Source organism: Corvus kubaryi, unplaced genomic scaffold (genome assembly GCF_017639235.1).
Source record: "Corvus kubaryi isolate FWS band 111438036 unplaced genomic scaffold, C.kubaryi_AGA036_p1.0 37308, whole genome shotgun sequence".
Classification (NCBI taxonomy): domain Eukaryota; kingdom Metazoa; phylum Chordata; class Aves; order Passeriformes; family Corvidae; genus Corvus; species Corvus kubaryi.
This window is the reverse complement of record NW_024581096.1, coordinates 814,265-837,857: the sequence shown is the minus strand read 5'-3', so window position 1 is coordinate 837,857 and position 23,593 is coordinate 814,265. Positions and strand designations below refer to the sequence as shown.

Sequence of the window (23,593 nt, the reverse complement as noted above, 5' to 3'; positions counted from 1 at the left end):
GCAGCAGCCAAAAGGATTCTGCATTTTATGCATGTGCAAGGTTAAAGCACTTGTGTGAAAGTCAGAGAGCTCTGTGGGCTCAAGACTAATGGCAAGAGAAAGATAAACCTTTATGAGTTCAACAGGACGTGGTCCACCTGAGCAGGACATCAGTAGATGCATGTCCATTACAGTTCTCCATATCTGCTCCATCCTCCTTATGTGCCTAGCTAAAGACCGATGCAGAAGGGTTAAAAGATACTCATCTAAGCAGATTTGATCCTTTCCTTTCATTGTTCGGTTTTTATTAATGCCAGGAGGCGGGAGTGAGCCGGGTGTATTTCTCAGCTGCAGGGTTGCCACCTCTCTATTGAGAGTGGCTTTGTCATTGCATAAAAACTCTAAAACACAACACTTTTTATACCCTTTTTTTCTTCTCAGCCTTGGGGACTGAAGTGACCCCTGTCCTGCAGACTAAATTTAACCCAAATTGCCAAGCCACCAGTAGACTTTATGGCATCAGGAGGCTTTTGCAGGTTGTTTGTCTCTGTCTCTGCCACTGGTTGAAAGACTTTATGTACCACTGGCAAACCATGTCACTGTTAGGAAACCTTGATAGAAATGTAATCCTCTGCTGGATAGGCTCAGGGTCTTATGATGTTGCTTCACAGAAAGCAAAATAATTGCTCCACCAAAAAAAATCCAGAACTCCAGCATGGGGCTGTGGTGGAGGGTGTGGTGGAGGTGGTTTTCATCAAAACTCAGTATTTTTTAGATATCTTTTTACTGTGAGGCATCAGGGGCTGGTCTGGAGGTCGGTGAGTTGTTGTCACTGATGGCTCTTCACAAATGTTCCAGGCCAGATTGAACAGGGCTTGGAGCAGCCTGGTGTGCTGGAAGGTATCCCTGCCCATGGCAGGGGTGAAACAATGTGATCTTTAAAGTCCCTTCCAACCCAAACCATTGTGTGATTCTGTAATTTTTGTGAGCATTTTGGAATGGGGCACAGGAGCTTATGGTGGCTGTACAACTGTGGAGAAGGTTAGGAGAACAGCTACTCTTAAGTCCAAGGCTTTGAGGGGATCAAGGCTTTGAATGGGAGACCTCATTTCAGTGCTCACCTTTACCAGAGATGGCTGGACTTCACCTCCGTGATCACAGGTGCTGTTTTAGGTGCCCTGCCTTGTCTGGAACTCCATGCAAGGAGCTGTCGGACACCAGACCTTATGACACCAGCACCAAAAAATGGCTGGAAACCAAATAAGATGCTATAAAGCATCTCCAGTGTCACTGCCGTCTGGATCTCCCTGCATGTGTCCATAACTGCGTTGACCAGATATGAACTAGAGGCCCAACTTCCCATTATGCTCAGAGGGGATGTGTTCAATGAAGTTTGGAGGATGCTTCACCCCTACTTAAGAAAAATTAGCCTGTTCATCTTACAGAGAACAGATTTCCTTGCTTTATTTTGCCTTCCCATGTTGACCAGAACCAAGGAAGTCTGAAAAACAAAGAGAAATGGGAGGAGTTGAGCCAAAACACCTCACACTGGAGAGAGTGTTGGGACAAGGATTTGTTTCTGGCTCTCTTCAGAAGAGCAGACACTTCAGGCTTGGCATCCCAGTCTCAGCTGGGATTGAGACTTTAATTAGAAGGGCATGTAGTGGTTGGACAAAGAGGAATGAGTTCACACTGCCAGAGGGCAGGGTTAGATGGGATTCCTGTCTGTGAAGGTGGGGAGGCCCTGGCACAGGGTGCCCAGACAAGCTGTGGCTGCCCCTGGATCCCTGGAAGTGTTCCAGGCCAGGTTGGATGGGGCTTGGAGCAACCTGGGACAGTGGAAGGTGTCCCTGCCCATGGCAGGGGGTGGAAAGGGGTGGTCTGTGAGGTCCCTTCCAACCCAAGCCCTAAGTTATATGCTGAAGTAAGTACCTGCACCCTTGTTCTTTTTCTTTCCTCTGTTGAAACCAAATAAAACTCAACACATCAATCACAAAGTATACAGTTAATTAAAAAGTGACAGGTGAAATAGGAGAAAGAGGCAATGGTGACCTTTCCAAGGCCTACCAACCAAACTGGCTTGGTGCTGCTGATGGGCTGGATTCAACACCAGTCACTGGTGTCTCAGCAGCCTGTGTGAGGTGTGTTAGTAGCCTTTTCATGCTCTTATTTCTTCCATGAACAGGTGTCATCAGAACTGTTGTCATCACAGGTGAACGGGTTTAGCTCTGAGCCCCTTAAAGGCTACAACTCCTAGCTCATTGTTACATCAATTATCAATTTGCATCTTCTTCCAGAACTTTTCTTCTGGTAGAAAGCTGGTGGGTCAATGTACAGTTGATGCATCTGTTATGTCCTAAGATAGAAACAGGCTTATCTGGAGTGGTTATCATGAGGTGCATGGCTGTGGTGCTTTTTGCACATTTCAGGCAAAACGAGCTGATGCAAGCCTTTGGACTTGAGTGGAATTTTGGGAAATTGGTTGATGAGCAGTGCCTAAGCTGTGTTGTCAATGTCCATATGTTCCCTTAGATTTGGTTTTAAATGTAAAGACAAAATAAATATATGTGCTGAGGTGTGTTATGGACATGTGAAGTCATGGGAGCATCAGTAACTGGCCCTAAAGCAGTGCGATTTGTAGTCCTATTTAAACAACTTATTTTAAAGCTATTTTTCTAGCTTGTGTTTGAAGGGCATTATTAATTTGCTTTATGTGAAAATCTGCTCCTCTGCATTCATTATTACCTAATTCTGTGTTACCAGGCATCATCTTCTTTTCTACTGTTTCATTTCTTATAAAAAATGTCTTTCCCTCTTTTTTACCTTCCTTAATCTTGCACTGAGTGTTTAAAGATACACATAACCAAGCTGTCCCAGCGTTTTGTCTCACAGGATTTTTTTTCTCAGTGGAACTTTACCAAAAGAAATCTCCACACTTCTTCCCACAAACATCCCACTGGCAAGTCAGGAGGTTGGGATGCATCCTCTTCAGGCCAGGTAGTTCTTGTACTGGGAAGATTAAGAGAATCCCAGCCATCAATCAGGAGTGTGACATGCAGGGTATTTATTTGAAAACTCTTTACAATCGGACGACAGCCCATATTCATGCAGTTTGAGTGCTGTCTTGAATGGGTTGCACTATTTCCAGAGCCAGTCCATTCATGGCCAGCGCTAAGGCTCCTCTCACAAATAAAAATAGTCACAGGAGCGGCTCTCGCCCTGGGTTTGAAGATTGCAAGTTATTTTGGGTGAAGGCGAAGGTGAACGTGTTTTACGGCTGGCATGAGTGTGTCAGTTTTAAGGCTGTGAAATTTTGGAAAAGCCTTAGAAACCCATTCCCAGAGGTCAACAGGACAAAGCTCTCCTGCTGAGCGAGTGAATAGAAATGAGTTCATAATTACAGAGTATAGTAGCTTTTTCACCGCTTTAATTGAGGTTTTTCAGAAAGGAAGAGAACTTAAAACAATACAGAAATGTCTTTTGTTCTTTCAGGGCCATTTGCTGAGGGCTTTGCAGTGAGAGGAGAGGATGTTTATTAAAAACAACAATATCAAGGCGTTATTTTAGGGCCGAAGGGCCATTCCAAACTGGAACAAAACTAAATGCTTGAGATGGACTGGGTACTCACTGAGAATTAGCACTGAGCTAAGTGATTTGCAGCATATTGCTGAACTTCTGTTGGAACAGAAGAAAGAGAGAGGAAGGGAAGGAATTGAAGAAGTTTAAACACCCCTTTCCTTCTCAGTAGGATTTCCAAATCAAATTAATTAGGTTTAACAGCACATGAGTCTGAACCCTTGAAGCAGCATCTGGAAGTCAGGGGTTTATCCTCATCCTTATGCTCCTGTCTTCTCCATGCCCTCCTGGGAGCTGATGAGGCTTACTGGAGGGGACTGTTTTTGGGGGTGCAGAGGGAACATCCCAAACCCAATGAGGATATCACAGCCATCCATGCTGAGCAGGGTGTGGGGGAGTTGAGCCAGCGTAGTGGTGGCTGTGAAAAACTGCCTCTTCTCCAAGAGAAGCAAATGCAGGACCAATAATTTTTTTTCTTTTTAAGGGCAAAAGTGAGCCTGGTGAAGTGCTTGCCTGCAATGGAAAACAGCAATACTAGCATCTAGTGTTTAGAATGTAATGATGCAAGAAACTCCTCTAAGAGACTGAAAGCACCTAAGCAGAGATGTTAAAATAATAGGTGCAGTTCTGCTTCACATTTAGAAACTTTGAACCAGTGATGAACGACAGGTCATGTTTTCAGGAGCAACTGCACTAAGGGTGCATCTCAGACAGGAATCATAGAATGGTTCAGGTTGGAAGGAACCTTGAAAATTATCTCATTCCACCCCTCTGCCATGGGCAGGGACACCTTCCACGGTCCCAGGGTGCTCCAAGCCCAATCCAGCCTGGCCTTGGACACTTCCAGGGATGGGGCAGCCACAGCTTCTCTGGGCACCCTGTGCCAGGGCCTCACCACCCTCACAGTCAATAATTTCTTCCTAAAACCAAATTTAAATATCTTCTCCTTTAGTTTAAAACCATTCCCCCTGGTCCTATTAGTATAATATGTCAAAATTGAAGGATCCCACAAGGATCATCAAGTCCCAACTCCCTGCTTCTCACAGTACTACCTGAAACTAAACCACATGACTAAGAAAGCTGTGCCAGCTGAAGCTGAGCCTCCTCAAGAACAAGATGAAGAGCTCCTGATTGCAATGCTGGTCCTTCGTGATGAGACTCCTCAGGGACTTAAGTCTTCATAGTCACGACAATCCCAGCAGTGGGTACTTGCCCTGCCTGCCCGAGCAGAGCTGGCCGTGGCAGGGCCCCAGCCAAGGGGTTGGCAGAAGGCAGTTTAGAGACAGATCATCATTTTGGTTCGATTTTCTGCAGAGAGACAGATCATCATTTTGGTTTGATTTTCTGCAGAGTCGCTGGGAGTTATTACACTAAATTAATTCTCCGGGCTGCAGGTCCCCAGAGGACAACACCACCCTAGCAATTTGTTCCTAGCAGGGCTCAGCTGGGTGATCACGTTAGCGTGGCCTAATGAATTACGGCGCGCGAGCAGGGTGGATGTAATTGTCCACGTGTGCTGCTGGCTGTGCCTGCCACCCCCTTCCTGCTGGGACATCACTCCCCTTATCTTGTGGTTGCCATGCCATCCTCCATTAGCAGAGTTTGTAACTTGCAGTTAGATGTGCTGTTGGTGTCTGGAGCTGGACAGAAAGGCCATTAGAGCAAGAGGAGAGAGAGGTGTGATGGGTCACACAAGCCCACCTGGCTTGGTCACCAGCAGGAAGAGGATGAGAGGAACAGGGCACGCATGCACTGGTGCTTCCCAGCAGTGCTTTCCTCTTCTTAATGGAGATGATCTCAACTTGATGATCTTAAGGTTTCTTTCCCCGTAAGTACTGAATGGCTGCAATAAAGTCACTACAGAGCCTTCCCAAGGCTGAACAGCCCCCAACTCTCTCAGCCTTTCCTCATAGGAGAGATGCTCCAGAAACCTCTGAGGAATTTTTGGTCCTCCACCTGGGTCATCTTCACAGAATCACAGAATGGTTTGGATTGGAAGGGACTTTAAAGATCATCCCGTTCCACCCCCTGCCATGGACAGGGACACCTTCAACTATCCCAGGTTGCTCCAAGCCCCATCCAGCCTGGCCTTGGGCACTTCCAGGGATCCAGGGGCAGCCACAGCTGCTCTGGGCAACCTGTGCCAGGGCCTCCCCATCTTCACAGGAAGAATTTCTTCCTAACATCTAATCTAAATCTTCCCTTTTTAAATTTAAAACCATTACCCCTTGTCCTGTCACTACCTGCCTGTGTAAAAAGTCATTCTAGTTTTTATAAGCCTTCTTTAACTACTGGAAGGCAGCAGTGAGGTTTCCCTGGACCCTTCTCTTATGCAGGTGAATATCCTCAGTTTTCCCAACCTGTCTCCAGAGCAGAGGGGTTCCAGCCCTCAGAGCATCTCTGTGGCCTCTTCTGGAATCGCTCCAGCAGGTCCATGTCTTTGGTATTGCTTGTATTGGTGTTGCTTTGGTAGCTGATTGTGTGATTTATTTATTTTTACCCAACATGTGAGGAAAGTCTTTGTTATGTGTGCAAGCATGGGGTGTTCTTGGGTCAGTCAGGTGTAGGATGGGTGACAGGGAGAGAATGCAAGAGCCACTCCCAGGCTACAGCCACAGAGATGGACAACAAAACACCTCCAACCCCAAAGTGCTTTATGCTAGAGGACTGCTCTCAGCATCTCCCCTTTGCCTGTGAGGAAGCTGAGCTGGAAAGGTGGAAGGAGTCTGTAGTTGGACCTTCCCCCACCGCAGACCTTGCAGTGAACCTGTGGCCACCAGATCCTCCTGTGTGTGAGCCCTGCCACCCCTGAGCCTGCCGTGCGGGGCTGCTCCCTCAGTGTCACACGGTGCAAAACACGGCTGACTACGTGATGCTATTTCAGCCTGCCAGAATTGAGGGAAGGAAATACAGCGGCAGGTTCCTCTGCACTAGGAAACCGATCTGTTGTTGAAATGGCTTTCTCCTTGGTGGAGTGTTTCCGGCATGGCTCCTCGGCACTGGAAATGGCTTTATCCATCTACACCTTGTTTTCCAGGCTGAGTTCATGGAGGTGTTGTCAGCAGCTGGTTGCTGGAGCGAATATGAAGTGAAATAACTTGTTTCTTTCTCGTGCTTTCCATCCTCAAATGTAAATGTGCCACTGCCTTGGAGTGAGCACCCAGGGCTTCCTGCTGCCAAATTGCTCCCCAAAGTATCTGGCAACTGAGCTCAGACATAAGGGCAAGCACAAGTTGATACTCTCAGTGGGTATAAATAAAAAGCTTTATGGCACCTGCTGTCTCACACAATGTCATTCAGTGAGACCTGGCCCATTTGAAGAAGCCCAGCAACACTTCAGTGGTGTGGTTGCAGGGTTTGTGTGGTGACTTCCAGTTTTTGGCCATGTTAAGTAGTCACCCTCAGCAAAAGAGTGTCTTCCACCCATTCTTCTCCCTGCAAACCCACGCTAGGGACATTGGCCACAGAGACCTGGGAGGGACTAACAAGCTGAAGCTCTGCAGGGCCTCCTGGCATGGCTAGTGTGTGAAGAAGTTGCCAGCTTAAGTTGTTTGGGCTCTTATTGCAGAAACAATATTTCTGTCTGACCCCAGTTAGCAACTGATGTTTGCAAAATAAAGAAGTCAAGGCACTGGAAATACTTTCCATTCCAGCTCTTGTCTCAGCCCAAAATATTAGTATTAAAAATATTGCGTCTATTATATGCCGCTAATATCTCTGCTGGCACATAAATCACCCAGGGATTTTTCATCTCCATATTAAAAAAAAAAAAGTTAACTGTGCTCTATTTTTGGGTATTTGTTAACTGTTTTGTTTCCATTTATTCCTACTACAGCCACAGCAGTCTGTCTCCAAGGGACCATCTGTGGGAAAGAGAGTCCCTGGATTGATTGGGAAGGTGTCGGGGTCATTGACAGGCATGAAGGCGCTGAGTCTCTGCTCTTTCTCTGATAATGTCTTTATTTAGCATGACAGCCTCCAGGGCACGAGTGGACAACAGGCTTCTTTCTTTCCTTTAAACTAACATTGCTGCAGCCATTCCCAGCATTGTGCAGATGCTGTGGATCTTCCTGGTTTCCTGATTAAAGCTGGGGGTGCGGGTCCCCAAGCAGCAAGGGCCAACAGCTACGTGACATCGGAGCTGCAGAAGGTGGCCCAGCTCTGTGCCTGCCCCCAGGCAGTGTGTTCCCATCCAAACTGACAAGTGAAAACTCATCCAAGACAAATTAAATTTTAGGAGTGAATCAGATCCTGGCACAGCTCAGCAATTCAGTGGGAGTGTTAGGGGTAGCATGAGAGAGGAGGCAGGAATGGGGTCAGGAGCAGACAACTCCTCTTGTTGAAGATGACCCTGCCCATTGCAGAGGGGGTTGCCTAAATGACCTGTAAAAGGCCCCTTCCAACTCAAACCATCTATAATTCTATGAACTCTTCTTTTGACAGTGGAACAGAGTTAGGCAAACATTCAGGAAATGGCTTAGGATTGTCACTGGGTTGCAGTAAATCAATTTCCAGATCAATCCTGCCTCCCAAAGCTCTACACTGAATGCTAGAGCCTGCTGCATCTCTTTTAAGGAATTTTATATTACATGTTTGATAAAGGCTTCTGGCACACCTAAGTCCAAAGCACCTCTGCAGCTTGGGTTTGTGTTTTACTGGATCCCTGTGTCGGAAGTAATTGCTTGCCATTGACTTTGGGTCATCTCATATGTCTGGACAGCTGTCAGGAGATCCTGTCAAATCTTGCCTTAGCTCCTACAGGAAAGACATTTATTTCTTCACTAGAAAGCACTGGTATAAATAGGATATGGAAAAAAAACCCCTAGGATGTCTCCTTGCTGCAGGTCAAAGAGGCACAGGGGTCTAAAGGAAGACAGCTGACCACAAAGGCAGCAGGTGGGGGCTCGTTGTACTATTTAGGATGTGTCTTGGGGGGAACGGGACCACGGAGGCATGGTGGTGGGCTGTGTCTGTGCATCTTGGCATGGGTTTAAAGTTTATATCTCTTGGAGGATTATCAGATCTCGGGTTAACTGATCAGCCTGGGTGTATTTTTAAAGGAGGCAGCCTGGAGTCTGAAGTATAAGCTCTTTTATTGCAAAGTAGTAAAAGATTATTCCATATTCATTCAAGCCACATTCTTACCAGTAGCCCAGGATCCGTTTGTGTTTGGGAAACATTGTGTACTGTGGTCGTGTCTTAGTTTAAACTATTTTGTCTAAACTGGACTCAGTTCCTTGTCACTGTGTTTTCCAATGGATTTTATGTAATTCTTGCAATCTTGTTTACAGTATGCTGAGAATCCAACAACATAATTCCAAGTAATGTAGTTTACAAAGAGAACCATTTCCAAGTGATTTCTACATGAAATCACAGCAGTGATTTCTACACCAGTCTGGGCAGTCAGCCTTGAAGTCCAGGGGGTGCCTTCCTAGCTGGTTGCCCACTCTGTGCAGCAAGGGCCTCTATCTCGACATCCCTCATGATTTGTGGGAGATCCAGCAAAGCATTAAAAGAGCTGTTTCAGAGCTATCTCACATGCCATCTGTACTTGGGATGTCTTTCCCAAGCTGGTGTTGCAAAACAGCTTCTTAAATTCCTCCTGAAGATTCATTTCCATGAAGCTTAGAAGAAAATAGCTGACTCAGGCAGCCTGTGCGGCCAAGCATTGCAGAGTGTGAGGGCTGTCCCTGGCTTCAGCAGCAGTCAACTTTGCTTTTCGGTGCTTTTGAGTCCATCTTGAGGGGTGTTGTGCCATGTCCCCTCAGCCCAGCAGCGCTGTCTCTGCTGCTGCAGCACAGTCTGCTGGCTGGGCATTTGCCTGGTGGTCCTGTGGAGGGGGTGGGAGAAGTTTGTCATTCATCCGTTTGCTTCAGAGTCAGTGGGAATTTTGGATGTAAAGACAAAAGATCACACTGATAGAATAGCTCGGGTTCAAAGGTACCTTTAAAGCTCATCCAGTCCCATCCCCTGCCATGGTTAGGGTCATCTTCCACTAGACCAGAGTAGCTCAGAGCCCTGTCCAACCTGGCCTTGAATGTTTCTAGGGATAGGGTGTCCACCACCTCTCTGAGCAACCTGTGCTGGTGTTTTACAACCCTCACTGTGAAAATCATTTGCTACCATGTTGGTTTATAGTGAGTCTAATTATGCTCTAGAGGACCAAATGAAATCATCTCTAGCAAACAAAGGCAGATGTGGTGTCCAGGCCCAAAGGAAGGTTTGTCAGCAGTGACTGTACCTCAGGACCAAGGTGGTGACAAAGGGAGCTGTACCCATGTAGGCAGCTCACATGAAGGTTTCCTAGTGCTTTTCACAGCAGCTAGAGACTCTGAGCCTCATCACAAACATCTCTCCCCTCACAGGGTTGTTTTGGTTGGCTGTGCTTGTCCTCTGGTGTTCATTGTATGTTTGCAAAGATGCGTACATGTAAGACTTAAAGCATGCACTTCATCTCAGCTGTTCAAAGATGGTTTTAAATCTTGATCACCACCATTTTGACAGGCGGACTTTCTACACTTCCAAGATGCCGTATCTGTCCAGATGACATGGGCTTAGTCTAGCACCTGGGGTGGTCTTTACCCTTGGTGACAGAAAGGCATGAAAGAAGTGTGAATAATTTCATTTTTGTTTTCAGGAGTGAACATGACATCTTGTTCCCTTCTCATCTGAGAAAAATGCAAACAAAAATGAAACTGGAGCCAAGTGAAACCAGTTTGAGAGAGAAAGCCAAAGGGAAAACACAACACAAATCCTGTGTTCTTCATCCTTGGAGCTGGTGGTTATTGCTTTCTGTGGGGTTTTGAGGTTTTTGATTAAATTGTGTGGAACTGTCAAGCTTATTTGAGTATTTCCCACTCTCAGCCACAGCAGGGATAGAATATGGCTGGGGCTGGGCGTGATGCTCCGTGATCAAAGCAGCACTGAGTTATCATTATCCATGCACACGAAACATCAGAGTGCCTTTGGTGGAGGTAGGCTTGCTGAAGAATGCTTCGGGGGGAAGTCAGGCCTCTAGAATAGAAATTCATACCTTTTCCTCATTATATTAATAACAATATTCCCCAGACCTCTTGGGACCAGTTTTAGATGCTATAAAATTCCACCAGGTCCTAACTGGGATCCTTCAGTCCCTGCAGTTTGGGCCACAGCATCTCTTAAATGCTCAAAGCCAGTGATGATGGGTGTTTCTGACCACAGCAGTACTGCCATGCCCAAACCCCTTCAGCAGTGCCTGCTTCAGGGTACCAGTCCAATTGTTTGTGGTCTGGCTGGAATATGCTTAGTTCAGAAAGACTGGGCCTGGAGAAATGGGTTTGTTCAGGGAATGTTTCAGAGGATTTTGCTCCTTCTTGCCTTTTCCCTCTTCAGGCTGAGTTTCCTGGGCAGCTAGCTAGTACAGCTGGGAAAAACCCATGTTCTAAATTGAGAATTTTACTCTTTCGGTGGTGACTCTAAGAGGGTTTCTTTTTAATTTCCCTCCCTCAATGGAAAATTGTGTTGGGATTTTCAGAAAGAAGGTGAGAGAGGTGGCCTATCATCCCACAGAGCCAGCCCCACCAGTCCTCCATTTGCAGGAACAGCTGCTGAGTTCCTTGGGGACATTATGCTCCCCCAGCTTTGAGGGGTATCAGGGATAAGAGGGACCTGGACTTGTCATGGGAATGGAAGGTCCCACAGACTCTGTTTCTGCTGATCCTGGAAGTGTTCCAGGCCAGGTTGGATGGGGCTTGGAGCACCCTAATGTAGTGGAAGGTGTCCCTGCCCATGACAGGGAGGTGGTACTGAATGATCTTTAAAGTTCCTTCCGAACAAAACCATTCTGTGATTCTGTGATCTTAATCCATCCCTTGCCACAACAGTTGCTAACTAGCTGCAGGCATGTTAATAGCAAAGCTGATCATGAGATACTTCCAAGACTTAGCATTATACTCCTCGCACAGAGATGAGACAGTGTCCAGGCAGATGAAAGGGTGCTGAGAAACTTACTGGCTGTCAAATGCAGTGAGGAAGGTGTTCATTCAAGCACCAGAAGGGTGCAGGTGATGGAGAAGGTTTGACCTTGGTACCACTCTTCATTCTCAATCTCTTGCCTGAGGGTCTGCAAGTCCACATTAGTTGTTAATTACTGGGTGGCCCTGGCTATGCCCACCAGGTATTGTGCTCCGCACAAAAGCAGGACTAAATCAGAATTTCTGCTCTGCAAGGAGCTTATCGTGTCCTGGAGGGTTTGTGCCATGGGGAAGTCGGCTGGGATTGAGGGCAAGTGTCCAGGCAGGTTTTCCAAAGGCGGGAACCAGCATGTGTGGAGACTGGATCCCTGAGTCCCACGATGGGATTTCAGTCTGTTTGGTTGTACAAGGTGCTCTGCATTGTGGGGTAAATGTCTCAAATGCCACTGGAGATGTATAGAATCTCAGAATTATTTAGGTGGGAAAAGACCTCTTAGGTCATCAAGTCTGGCAATTCCCCCAGCACTTCCAAAGCTGCCACTGACCCATGTCCCCAGGTGCCACATCCACACAGCTTTTAAATCCCTCCAGGGATGGGGACACCACCACTGCCCTGGGCAGCTGTGCCAGGGCATGACATCCCTTTCAGTTAAGGAATTTTCCCAATATTGAATCTAAACCTCGCCTGGCACAGCTTGAGACCATTTCCTCTTGTCCTGTCACTGTTCCCTTAGAAAAGAGCCAGACCCCCACCTAGCTGCATTCTCCTGTCGGAGGCAGAAGGTCCCCCCTGAACCTCCTTTTCTCCAGGCTGAACCGCCCAAGCTCCTTCAGCTGCCCCTCATGGGACCAGTGGCTCTAATGTAACTCCTCACCTCTCAGTGTTTGTAGGAATTGCTTACCCAAATCTCTGTGCAGCCACCAGGAGAATGCAGCCCCGCATTGTCGTCCAGCCTCCCCACATGGCAGATGAATGGTGGGGGCTCTCAAAAGACTCATCTCACTCGTGGGGATATGGTCTAGGCTGACAGGACAGAGCAACTGTGCTTCAGACCACAGCTGTCCACGTGTCTAGAGTTATTTTCCCCAGACTTGTGCCTTCCTGCTCCTTTCGTTAGGAGCAAACAATGTAGTAAAAACTTGCAGGAATCATGTATTTCTGAGCACGTAGGCTGGTAATCACCAAGACAGCTGAAGCCTTAGATTTGTTTTGCGTAGGATTCTCCAACAGAACAGACATTTGTCAGATCTAAATTCTGTTGAAAGGTATCTCATTTAGTTAGTTAAATAAAAAAATGGGTGGAGAAACAATAGCAGAAGCAGTACTATCCTATTTCCAGCTTGGCAACCCTGACTGTCTCCCCTTGGTTTTTAGTACTTTTGCAATTTCTTTGTGACTCTCAGCATCTCTTTAGTTTCCATGTTGTCCGATGGCCAAATCCCACTGAAGTCAGGGGGAGTTTTGTAATGAATTGGAATTTGGCCTTTGAAGTGAAAATAGTTATTTAATGTTAAATGGAGTCAAGAGATAAGAAACCATTGTACTGTCCAGATGCTTTTTCTTGTAGCTGAATTATGGTTCCCTGCAAGGCACTGCATCCTTACGGCTCAGGATGAGCAGAGGGGGACAGAGGAGGGATTTCCCAGTAACTGAAGCATTTTTCTGGGGTGAATTCTTGCTTTTCTTTGAGGTGTCACTGTGTGGTTCAAGCTTCAGCTGTTCCTCCCTTCAGCATCTCAGACCTAAAAGCCTAGGTTGGGAAGTGCCTTTAGGTCCTACTATAGCCTGGTTCCCTGGGCTTGGCACATCACCCCAAGGCACCGTCTTGGGTCATCACCTCAAGCTGCCACAGTGCTGCCCTTGAACAAGCACAAGGTTGTTTCCACCAACAACCCACAGTGGGAGTGGCGGGATGCCCATGTCCCCATTTTGTCTCTTCCCGGGACGCTCTGTGTCCCCAGCACCTTGGTCACACCTGAGAGCAGGGATGGGTCATCCCAACTTCTCAGGCTTTGAGATACTCTGCAGTCAAGAAAGTTTTGAGATCTGAGCCCCGTTCTCCCTGCTTTGGCTCTTCCTCTCTGCAGATCCTGTTTCTTCTTGGCTTTTCTTCTTCGCTGGGGTGTTGGGAAGATACAAGCACACAACGCATCTTTTCCTGAATGCTGGATGATTGTCTAGACCCCAACTGCTGCCAAGTCACAGACATTGCTCCTTTTTTGACATTCTCCTTCCTTTGCCTTTTATTTCTTTCAAATTTTTCCCCCAAACTTTTTTAACTCTGGTGTTTTCCACCCTGTGATCAGTGACTGCAGAGCTTTGGTCTGTGTTTGCTCTGCCCCTTGCCATGGGAACATCACCTTTTAGCTGTCCTGTAGAGGAACAGGGTTGCATGTTCTCCCCCATCCTATTGCAACAGCCTCAAAATGAACAATCTTGCACATTCCACATTGGCTTAACTGGGGTTTTTTAAAATCTTAAACCTTTTTTTCATTCATAGCCCTTAAACATAAAGGGTTTGGTTTATAATATCATTATGTCTTCAGAAAAAAAACTGTTCCTGCATGCATTTCTTGCAGGAATTTACAGCCAAGTTTGGTTCCCAGCTCATTTCCAGGCATTTTCCCTTGCTTCTGAAACTACAGCTGTGTCTTTGTGCAACTTTTGTAATTTCTGTGCAATATTTACAAATTAAATAAAGTTACAGGCTGACTGGCTTATAACCTGAGACTTGAAGTGCAACCAAACAGTTAAACTGTTAAAATGTCTGAGAGAAGAGCAAAACCACAGAAAGCAAAACTCTTGCACTCTTAGGCCTATGATGGCTTAGTACCAGATAAGGTTTTTAACTAACTTTTATTTTGACATTCCCCTTTTAATAAGCATTGCTCTTTACAAAGCGGTTTATGTGATTGCGTTACGGAGAGGAAACAAAGAAATGCCAGGAAAACTTGATGTGGAGGATCTGTACTCATAAAATGCTTGTAGGCTCCAGCAAACAGGAAAGCTTTTCCCATCTCCTTTTTATTTTTTTTTTTTTTCCTTTTTTTTTTTTTTTTTTTTAATTCCCTGCCATTCAGTTTGCAAGGAAAAAAAAAAAAAGAAACAAAACCAAATAACCACACACTGAATATCTCAGAAAACCAGATCTGGTGGTCTGAGAGTAAATTCCTTCCAGTGCCACGAACAAGCCTCTTCGTCCTCTGTTTGCTAAATGCTAGCCCTTGCTCTTTATGGTTAAAAGCCAGTTGGCCTTGGAAAATAGGTTTTGACTCCTGGGGGTGCCAAGGATTACAGATTCCATGGACAGATGGCTTTGGCAGGCAGGGCTGGAGACTGCTGACCATTGAAATGTATTTGTGAATGGCTGCTTCCTTCATCTGAGCGCCCTTAGCTGTGCAGTGCCAATGGTGAAAACAAAACTAATAGCTGTGGGATGGGTTTAAAGTAAATGCTGCTATTTATCCAAATTGGGGTGGGGGTTTGTAATAAGGCGTGAGGCTGAGCAGGGATTTTATCATGCCTAAAAAACCATTACGGATGCAAACCACTGTGGTCACCACAGCGCTCACAGTTATTTCTCTGTTTTTGGGGCTGGTACTGGGGAGATGTCCTGTGCCACCCTCAAGCACTGCTCCCAACAGCCTTGTAAAGAGCCAGGCATTAAAGCATCCCACGGGCTCTCAGAGCCAAGACCAGTATCAAAGAGGCAGCAGGCAGAGAGCCATGCTCAGGGTAACCCTGGTGGAGACCCAGCCCTCATGAAGACAGCCAGTGCCAGGACCATCTCCATCTTAGCTGCATCCTGGATGATGGCGTTCCGGCTCTGCCTTCTCCACTGGGGACAGCCACGCTGCAGTCTGTTTGGAAATCTGAGATGCCTGAGACTGCCAAAGCATTTCTTCCATTCAACTCTTGTTTTTTTGGGGATTTGCCATCTCGGCTACCGCTTACGGCCAGCACTCAGGGGCTTGCTCACTCTTTCTGAGATGTCGTAGTCTCTCGAATAAACCCTTTGCTCCTCTTCTTTGTGGCTGTTGGATTTCCATGTTATCTGTTTGGAGCTCTGTACACATAGTCCTCTCTCTGGAGGTTGTGGTCCTGGCTCTCCCTGCTGCCAGAGCCAAGTATGGTCCTCTTTTCATCCATGTGTGTGTCCTGTCCTGGTGTAGCAGTGCTGAAGGATGTGTATAAAATAAGGCCAAACAAAACCATTTGGTGTGGGCAGATTACCAGTTTACTTGATGGCTTGTTTTTTAGTTAATTTTTTTCCACTTAGGAATTCCTGATACACTTAAAATGGCTCGCTGCAAACCCATGCAGTAGTGTGCCATGTTGGCAGGCAAGAGGAGAAAGTGATGCTGTAGGCCAGGTGTATCAGGAGCTCTAAAGCCTTCAGAAAAAAAAAATCTCCTGGTATTTCTTGCCTGCCTGACTTCCTGCTGCTGTTTTTCCTGGTTAGTGTGGAACTAACTCAGAAACCTGGGAGAATTTAACACAGAAACCCAGGAGAATTTTTCCTGGGAACCAAAGTCATGTTATCCAACTTGACAAGAACTTCCAGCTGAAATATGACTGTCACAGAAAGAGATAGAGGCATGAGCTGGTACTCAGTTGTCAGATGACAAGAAATTGCCTCCCCTTTTGTGGTTCCCTGCCAAGGGTCAGGCTGTTTGGCGGGACAGATGTGTTGGCCCAACAGAGCCACGAAGGAATGGGTGAACTTTCTTTGACTGTTGTAATTTTTTTTTTTTTTTAATTCCCTGCCATTCAGTTTGCAAAATAAAAAAGAAAATACAAACAAAAAAAAAAAACCCGAAACCAAAAAACCTGTTTGGTTTCCAGCTAATAGGAGTTAAAATCGATTTTCTGAGGCTGCCTGGATTTTCAATGACTTTCTTTGACTTTCCAGGCGACAGCAGAGACTCCCCAGTGGGAACAAGTCTCAGCAGCACGCGGATCATCAGCAGGGTGGCACCAAGCATAACAGGGACCACCAGAAACTCTACCAAGGAGGCCAGGCCCCTCACTCCTCGGGCAGGACAGGCCACCACGGCTACAGCCAGAACCGGAGATGGCACCACAACCAGAAGCACTCGCCCAACGACAAAGAAACGCACAGAAACGCCAAAGAGACTGAGAATTTGAAAATCGAGGACAGCTCCGCGTGCACGGTGCCCGTGCCCGTGGAGGCGCCCCGAGGCCCCGAGGCCGTGGAGAAGCAATCCCAGCAGTACATCCCCGAGCCGGAGACCAAGCGGAAAGACAGCGTCCACGAGCGCGTTGGGGACAGACCCAAGATCAATTTGCTTCAGTCTTCTAAAGACAGGCTGAGGAGGAGACTAAAAGAAAAGGTATTATTCCTTGGGGAAACGTTGAGTTTCTCTTTTTCTGAGAGTCTGCCTGTTGGCCATTTTCCATACAAAGGGTGGAGTGGGCTCAAAGGACCTTACCATCAAGTCTCCCAATTTACCTTAATCCCCCAGTGTCAGCACTTCTCTTGAGGTGTCTTTGTTCTCCTTCAGGAGGCCTTTTATTGACAGAATTGAGGCTCTGAGTTGGACTTCTTGGTTGAGGTTGCTACCAGCTTGAGTTCTCCAAGGACTGGGAGCTCTCCCCTTTTCCACGGGGAAAGGCTGGTGCACACATGAGCTTCCTCCTGGTGTGAAGCGCTCAGTGACTTCGCTAAAAAACATCTAAAAAAGGCAATTTGTCTCTCTGCAACTACAGAGCTAAATCCCTAAACTCTACAAAGCTAAACTTTGACTCTTGAGTGCTGAATAGTTGGACTCCACTGCTTTAAAGCTGATATCCATTTATCTCTGCAATGAATTGAAATGCCCTTATCTCCCCCTTTCCTTCCAACAACCCAACAATAACAAAAGTATGCATGCAAGTGACGGAGGAGAAATCCTTTCTGGAAACAATATTCAGCCACAGATTTCTGAGGAATTTGGAGATGATATCTCTATTTGCCCCCTGTGAAACTCAGATTCTTTCTGCTGAGATTCTTTTGTCAGACTGTAAAAAGCATCCATGGGGTTATCTCTAATGAGATTTCCAAAATACAGAGCAAAAATAACCTGAACATATACAATTCCATGGGAGTGCATGTTGGAAATGTATACCTTTGAATGCATGAGCATTTACTATTTCTGGTAGTGGCATGAGGGGGAGTAAGAGATTTTGTTAGTTATTTTTATGTTCTTTAAAGCAATGGGAGCATAGTAGAGACTTCCAGAGTATTAGTTTTAATGCTCGTCTCAAAAATTTAGAGTCTTGTAAGAATAAAAGTCACATCAGCACCCACTCTTGGGTGGGTGTTGTCAACACAACCAGCCTCCTGATGGAAGGCTTGGACAACTCCCAGCTGCTGTTTGGGGTTGGGTTGTCCAAAAAACTGCTATAGGTTTGTACTGTATAGTACATTATAAGATTGAGGTGGAGGGGTAGAAGGGAGCAGAGCCGAACAAGCAGGATGCGTGCCTGACACCGGGGAAAAAGGGGCAAATGCTTAATAAAACGTTGAAAAGAAGCAGTAATTTCTGTGGTAATGATGGGAAGTGGAAAGTGTAAGAGGCAAGAGATGGAAAAGTCAAGAGTCTTTTGAATGCTGGGATCATGTAACTTCTTTGATCTCAATTTACATTGTTAAATATATATTATAAAGTAGATATTTTTGTGGGACTGTTGTCTGAGCATTTTGCAAACAACAGTGCACTTTCTAAAGAGAGGCAAAAAAATGTCCATCATCATGATGCCACAGACACCAGAAAAACTGGTCCAGGATGCCAAAGGCAATTGAGGTGGTCAGACTTTGGCATCCTGGCTCAGGACACTCAAGGACATCTTCTCCCTGAGCTGGGGGGTAGGACTTTGGGATTAAGTGTGTGGAAAATGGAGGAAGGGGACATTTCTGGGGCAGGATGCATGCGCTTGTGCTTTCCAATGCTGAGATTATACTAGTGTGTCACTAAAAGATGCTCTGTCTTTTCTCTCTCTCTTTCTGTTTATGTCCTCCCAATCCCCTTTCCCCTTTGCTGTTTGCGCAAGGACATGGGCTGATATATCTGTTTTTTCCTTGTGTAACAGACGCCTTGTCTTTCCCTTTTCACGGACCAGGACGAAGTCACAGTGGAAACCACTGACCCTGAAAAGAATAAAATGGACAAATTAATTGAAATTCTCAACAGCATGAGAAACAACAGCAGTGACGTTGACTCCAAGCTTACCACCTTCATGGAGGAGGCCCAGAACTCCACCAACTCTGAGGAGATGCTGGGGGAGATAGTCAAGACCATCTACCAGAAAGCGGTGACAGACCGCAGCTTTGCTTCCACAGCAGCCAAGCTCTGTGACAAAATGGCCCTCTTCATGGTGGAAGGAACCAAATTCCGGAGTCTGCTCCTCAACATGTTGCAGGTAATAAGATAAAGTTGTTTGTTCAGATGCCTGTAGCATCACCTCACTTACTTTTACCGTATGCTTGGAGCTGAGCTGTTACCAAATTCCTTTTGAACCCAGGTTATGAGTTTGTGGTGTGTACCTCCTATTTTGTCTGTGCACATCTTTAATGGTTACCGTAGATAATGTGACACTGAGGGCATTATCAAGGTACTCTTCATTCTTATTTCATGAACTCTACATGGAATTGTGACATCTCACACCAGGGCCTGTCTGTGTAATGAGTCAGTTGCTTGCGGCAGCATCCCCGTGGCATGAAAAGAAATTAACTGGGAGGGTCTTTCAGTGTAGGCTGTTAGAGTGGAGGGTCCATCTCAGCACCAGCGACACCAAGACAAGTCCCTGATGGTCTTAGACACTGAGATGGTCCCTGAGCAGGCTTTTGGCTGCATCACCTGGCTGAAGGACTTGCTCCTGGTTTCTGATTTCAAACAAAACTGAGATAATTGTGTATTTTCTCATTATTCTGGGTGACTTATTTATTGGTATGTGGAGAACTGGTTGGTTGTTCTGCTCCAAAACCATCAGTGACAGCAAAGTTGCAGAGGGGGTAAAAAAGCAGTGGCTCTGATAACTGGTCTGTGAGGTTAATGGTTGGACTTGGTGGTCTTGGAGATCTTTTCCAGCCTAGGTGATTCTGTAATGATGTTGGATGATGAGAAGAAAGGGCTGTCCTCAACTGCCCATGGTCTGCTGAGAGGAGTGTGTGTTACTGCAGTGCCACCATCAGAGAGGGGGGTTGTTTTCTGGGAAGGTGTCACATGCACCTCCAATTTTCTGCCTCTGGAGACAGAGTTGAAACTACGAATTTCCATCCTTAATTTAGTGTGCATTTCCATTCGGCTGTTCCCTCACACACATCTGTCTGTGGGACATACAGTTCATTTCTCACACGTCATTTCTCTGCTCTCCACACAAGTCTGTTGCTCACTCCACTTTTTGACTCATCTTCTTGTTGTTCTTGTTGCTCTTGTTGGAGATCCTCTCTTGGATGCTGTGCCTGGCTGCCTGTACCTTGAGTTGGCTTTGTGGCAACACAGCAAGCAGGGAAATAAGGAGTAAAATAAGATAGTCAAAATCAGTATCAGATAATTCTGCACAATCACTGGCCCAGCTTTGCTTCTCTCATTGCTCTGGGTGCATATCAAACCCAGCATCTCTCCCTGTGCCCACTCTCTGCTGCAAAGCCCTTGGGCAGCATACACATCTGCCCATTGCCTGTACCAGGTGGTGATCTTTTCCAGATGAGTATTTCCAAAGGTATTATAAATCAGAATGAGACAAATTTCAGTCAGAATCTGTCCCAGAATTAGCAGCAAGGGGCTGGAGGGAGCTCTAAACCTGCTGTGCATCCTGCTCTTCCCATCGCAGGTCACTCTCGCATCTTCCCATTAGGCTGAGCAATGTAAGAAATCCAGAATAAAGCCCAGGAATGATTGCCAGGGAGCAGCAGAGTGCTAGCCCACAGCTGATTCTGATGGCAGTCCTGGGTTTGGGAGGACTCTTCCAGTTTGCTTTACTCTCTTGCCCCAGTATTTCCGCTCATGCAAACAGACCCAGTAAACTGGTTTTTTACTGCAGCATCCTGTGCGAGACTGAGTGGCTTCACATTCAGCTCTTCACAGCATGAATGTAGGATAAATAATGTATCTCCTACCTCCAGAGAGACTCAAAGTGCTTTTCAGGAACGTGTTGCCAGTCACAGTGTGATGGGAGCATTGTGGGGAGGAATGAGGTGCAAAGAGCGAGTGGGGTGTGTGGGTGACCAAGTTCATGTGCTGAGGCACAGAGAAATATGCAAAAGGGATTTGTTCAGCCCCAAAGTGCACATCTTTTATAAATGTCTTGGTGGCGCAGAAGGTTACAGATCACTACAGGTCAAAAGCAAAGTGCTGCGTGAAATTAAATAATTTAACATTTCCTTTCTGATAGTAAAGGATTTTGAATTTCTCCAAGCACTGTTTCATTTTCCCAACAAAATAATCAGGTGCAGTCACACAGATTCATAAATACTTCGGTCAAACCCCAAACCAGGAATTTTTTGAGGCATTCAGGCCTGATAGCCCTGCCTGGAGACAGAGCCAGGTATGAGGCACGAAAGAGTCATTGCAGCTGCCTTGGTGTGAAATAAGGAGGTTAATTATCGATATCAATGTGGTATATTGGAATTGATATACGATACATTATCAGTATCAGTAAGGCATATCGATTATTATGTCATGTTATGGAGTAATGTGAATATCCTATTGATGTATGATGTATTAGTACATTGATATCAATTATTATATATCCACATATATATACACACACATATATATACATATATAAACACACATACATACATACTTATGTTATAATCATATTTTTCTATGACTGACAATATAACATTACCCAGCTACAATCCTGGCCCTTCCACCATCAGATATTTTCCATCAGCCATTTCTAGATTATTTACCATTAATTAAAAAAGAGAAATAAACCTTTCATAAAACGCTTGCTGCAGAGCAGGATTTGTGTCTCTCTAGCACCTTTCAGACTAATCTGATCCCTGGACGTAAGGAGCTCGGCTTGCTGGGCACCGGCGAGCTGGGGAATTACTGTGCTGGGGTGTGATAAATCGGGATCAGTGTGATCCCTCCCCGTGCTGCTGGCGCCTGGGCCTGCACCGCTCGCCCCCCCATCTGCTCCCGGCAGATGCTCATGTTTTGTAGGGGCTTGTTTGTCCCTTTCCCTCAGGACTGCGATGGCAACAGCTCAGCCCCACCAGAGCACCTCAGGAATTAGTGCGTGAACCCGCTGAGGTGCCCTGTCAGCGTGGTTGTGCCTAAGGAGAGCATCCCTATACCTGTAGACAGCGTCCATGTACCGGGCTGGACCTTAAAACAAGCAGCAAGGGGTTTTTTTCCTGCAAAACAGGCAGTAAACTGTCTTTTTAACCTGGCTCCTCTTCTATTTTCAGCTGTTGACAAGGTGCTCATGCTCAAGGGTTGCACATGTTCACAGCTAATCTCAGAGCACTTGTTTTGATCCCAAAAGAGATGCCAGTGCTGCAGCATGGGAGTGTTGTCACATCATCGCCCTCCCTTCCAGCAGCTCCTCTGAAGAGCTTCCCTACAGCCAACATGGTCTACTTCATGCTCTAAGAGGATCCATGACGAAAACTCTGGTTTGAATTTATCCCTCCCTCTGTGTTTTGGTCCAAAATCTTGGCTAAGTCTTGAATTTGAGTGCTGCCAACGTCTCAGAAAAAGAGATGTGGGAAGTGGAGCCGTGGGGTGGACAGCTGGTAGAGCTGCCATGTGGGAGCTTGGCACTGAGGGGGATCATTTGGTGTCTGGGATGTCCATCCCTGGCACAGCTGCCCAAGCAAGTGGTGGAGGCACCATTCCTGCAGGGATTTAAAAGCTGTGTGGATGTGGCACCTGGGAACATGGGTCAGTAGTGGCTTGGGCAGTGCTGAGGGAATGGTTGGACTTGATGATCTTAGAAGGCTTTTCCAACCTAAACAAATCTGTGGTTCTGTGATTTGGGTTTGATTTTCTCCTCATTGAGTTTGGTTTAGTCTTTTGGTAGCAAGAGCAATTTTGAGCTGTGTGAGCCCTTGGGATGGACCTGGGTGAGCTGGGCCCAGGGAGCTTGGATGGCTGGGAACATGAAAGAACATCTTATGGACACATACGCGGTTTCTTCATGCCTCTAGAAATACCTTCTTCATTAATACATTGAAAGTAACTCTCCTGCAAGAGGTTTTTGCTTGTCATAGTTTCACTCACTGGCATGCCCAGGCTTTCTTTTTTTTTTTTTTTTCAGTGGGGGGTGTTAAGCAAACCCTTCACATGTAACATAAGTTGGAGTCCTCCTCTGCTGGAACAACCGTGCTCTTTATAGCAGAGCTGTGTCTGCATCTGAGCTATGCAGAGCCAAGTGTATTATTAGAGTGGACATCACTGGGGCTGTAATTGTACACTGCTCCCCTTGGCAACCATGGCCAACAGCACATCAAACAGAAGGCTGATACCTTCTTTTAATAATAATAAAAAAAAAAACCCTAGAAATCACGCAATGAACATCCCAGCACAGAGCAGCAGAGCCCACTGGCCTGCAGCCAGAGCCAGAGCCTGGTGCATCCGTGCACATGGAATTGCCTTGGTGCCAGAGAAGGGCTGGTTCTGCTGGATGCCCTGTGGCGTGCCCTAACCTATACCCCATTTCACACCCTAATGCGTACCCTAAGGCACGCTGCGCTTGATACGTCATAGGATACTGTGGCATACCCTACTGCACACCCTAATGCACCCCAAAATTTACACCCTAATGCATACTCAGTGATGTACCCCAGTGCATATCCTGTCAGATACCCTGTGGCATTCCCTGGTGAATATCTTGTGGTACAGCCTAATGCATTCCCTATGATGTAGCCTATGGTATATCCTAATCCACACCCTCTTACACAGCCTAATGCACTTCCTATGGCATACCCTATGGCATATCCTAAACCTTATTACATACCCTAATGCACTTCTCATGGCATATCCTGTGGTATGTCCTAATGCACACCCTATTGCCTACCATATTGCATTCCCTGTGGCATACCCTATGGTGTGCCCTAGCGCATACCCTA

The 23,593-nt window shown here is 46.3% G+C and overlaps 1 protein-coding gene across 5 annotated transcripts in view; it reads left to right on the top strand.

Annotated features, from left to right (window-relative positions):
- Positions 1-23,593, top strand: part of CTIF (cap binding complex dependent translation initiation factor) — a 143,383-nt gene that overhangs the window by 82,949 nt on the left and 36,841 nt on the right. For 4 of the 5 annotated variants that reach the window (XM_042028194.1, XM_042028197.1, XM_042028196.1 and 1 more), the window contains 2 exons: positions 16,421-16,862; positions 18,601-18,930. In XM_042028194.1, the coding sequence (XP_041884128.1) occupies positions 16,421-16,862; positions 18,601-18,930 (772 nt within the window). The remainder of the gene's footprint in view (positions 1-16,420; positions 16,863-18,600; positions 18,931-23,593) is intronic. The other variant, XM_042028195.1, reaches the window with a different exon arrangement.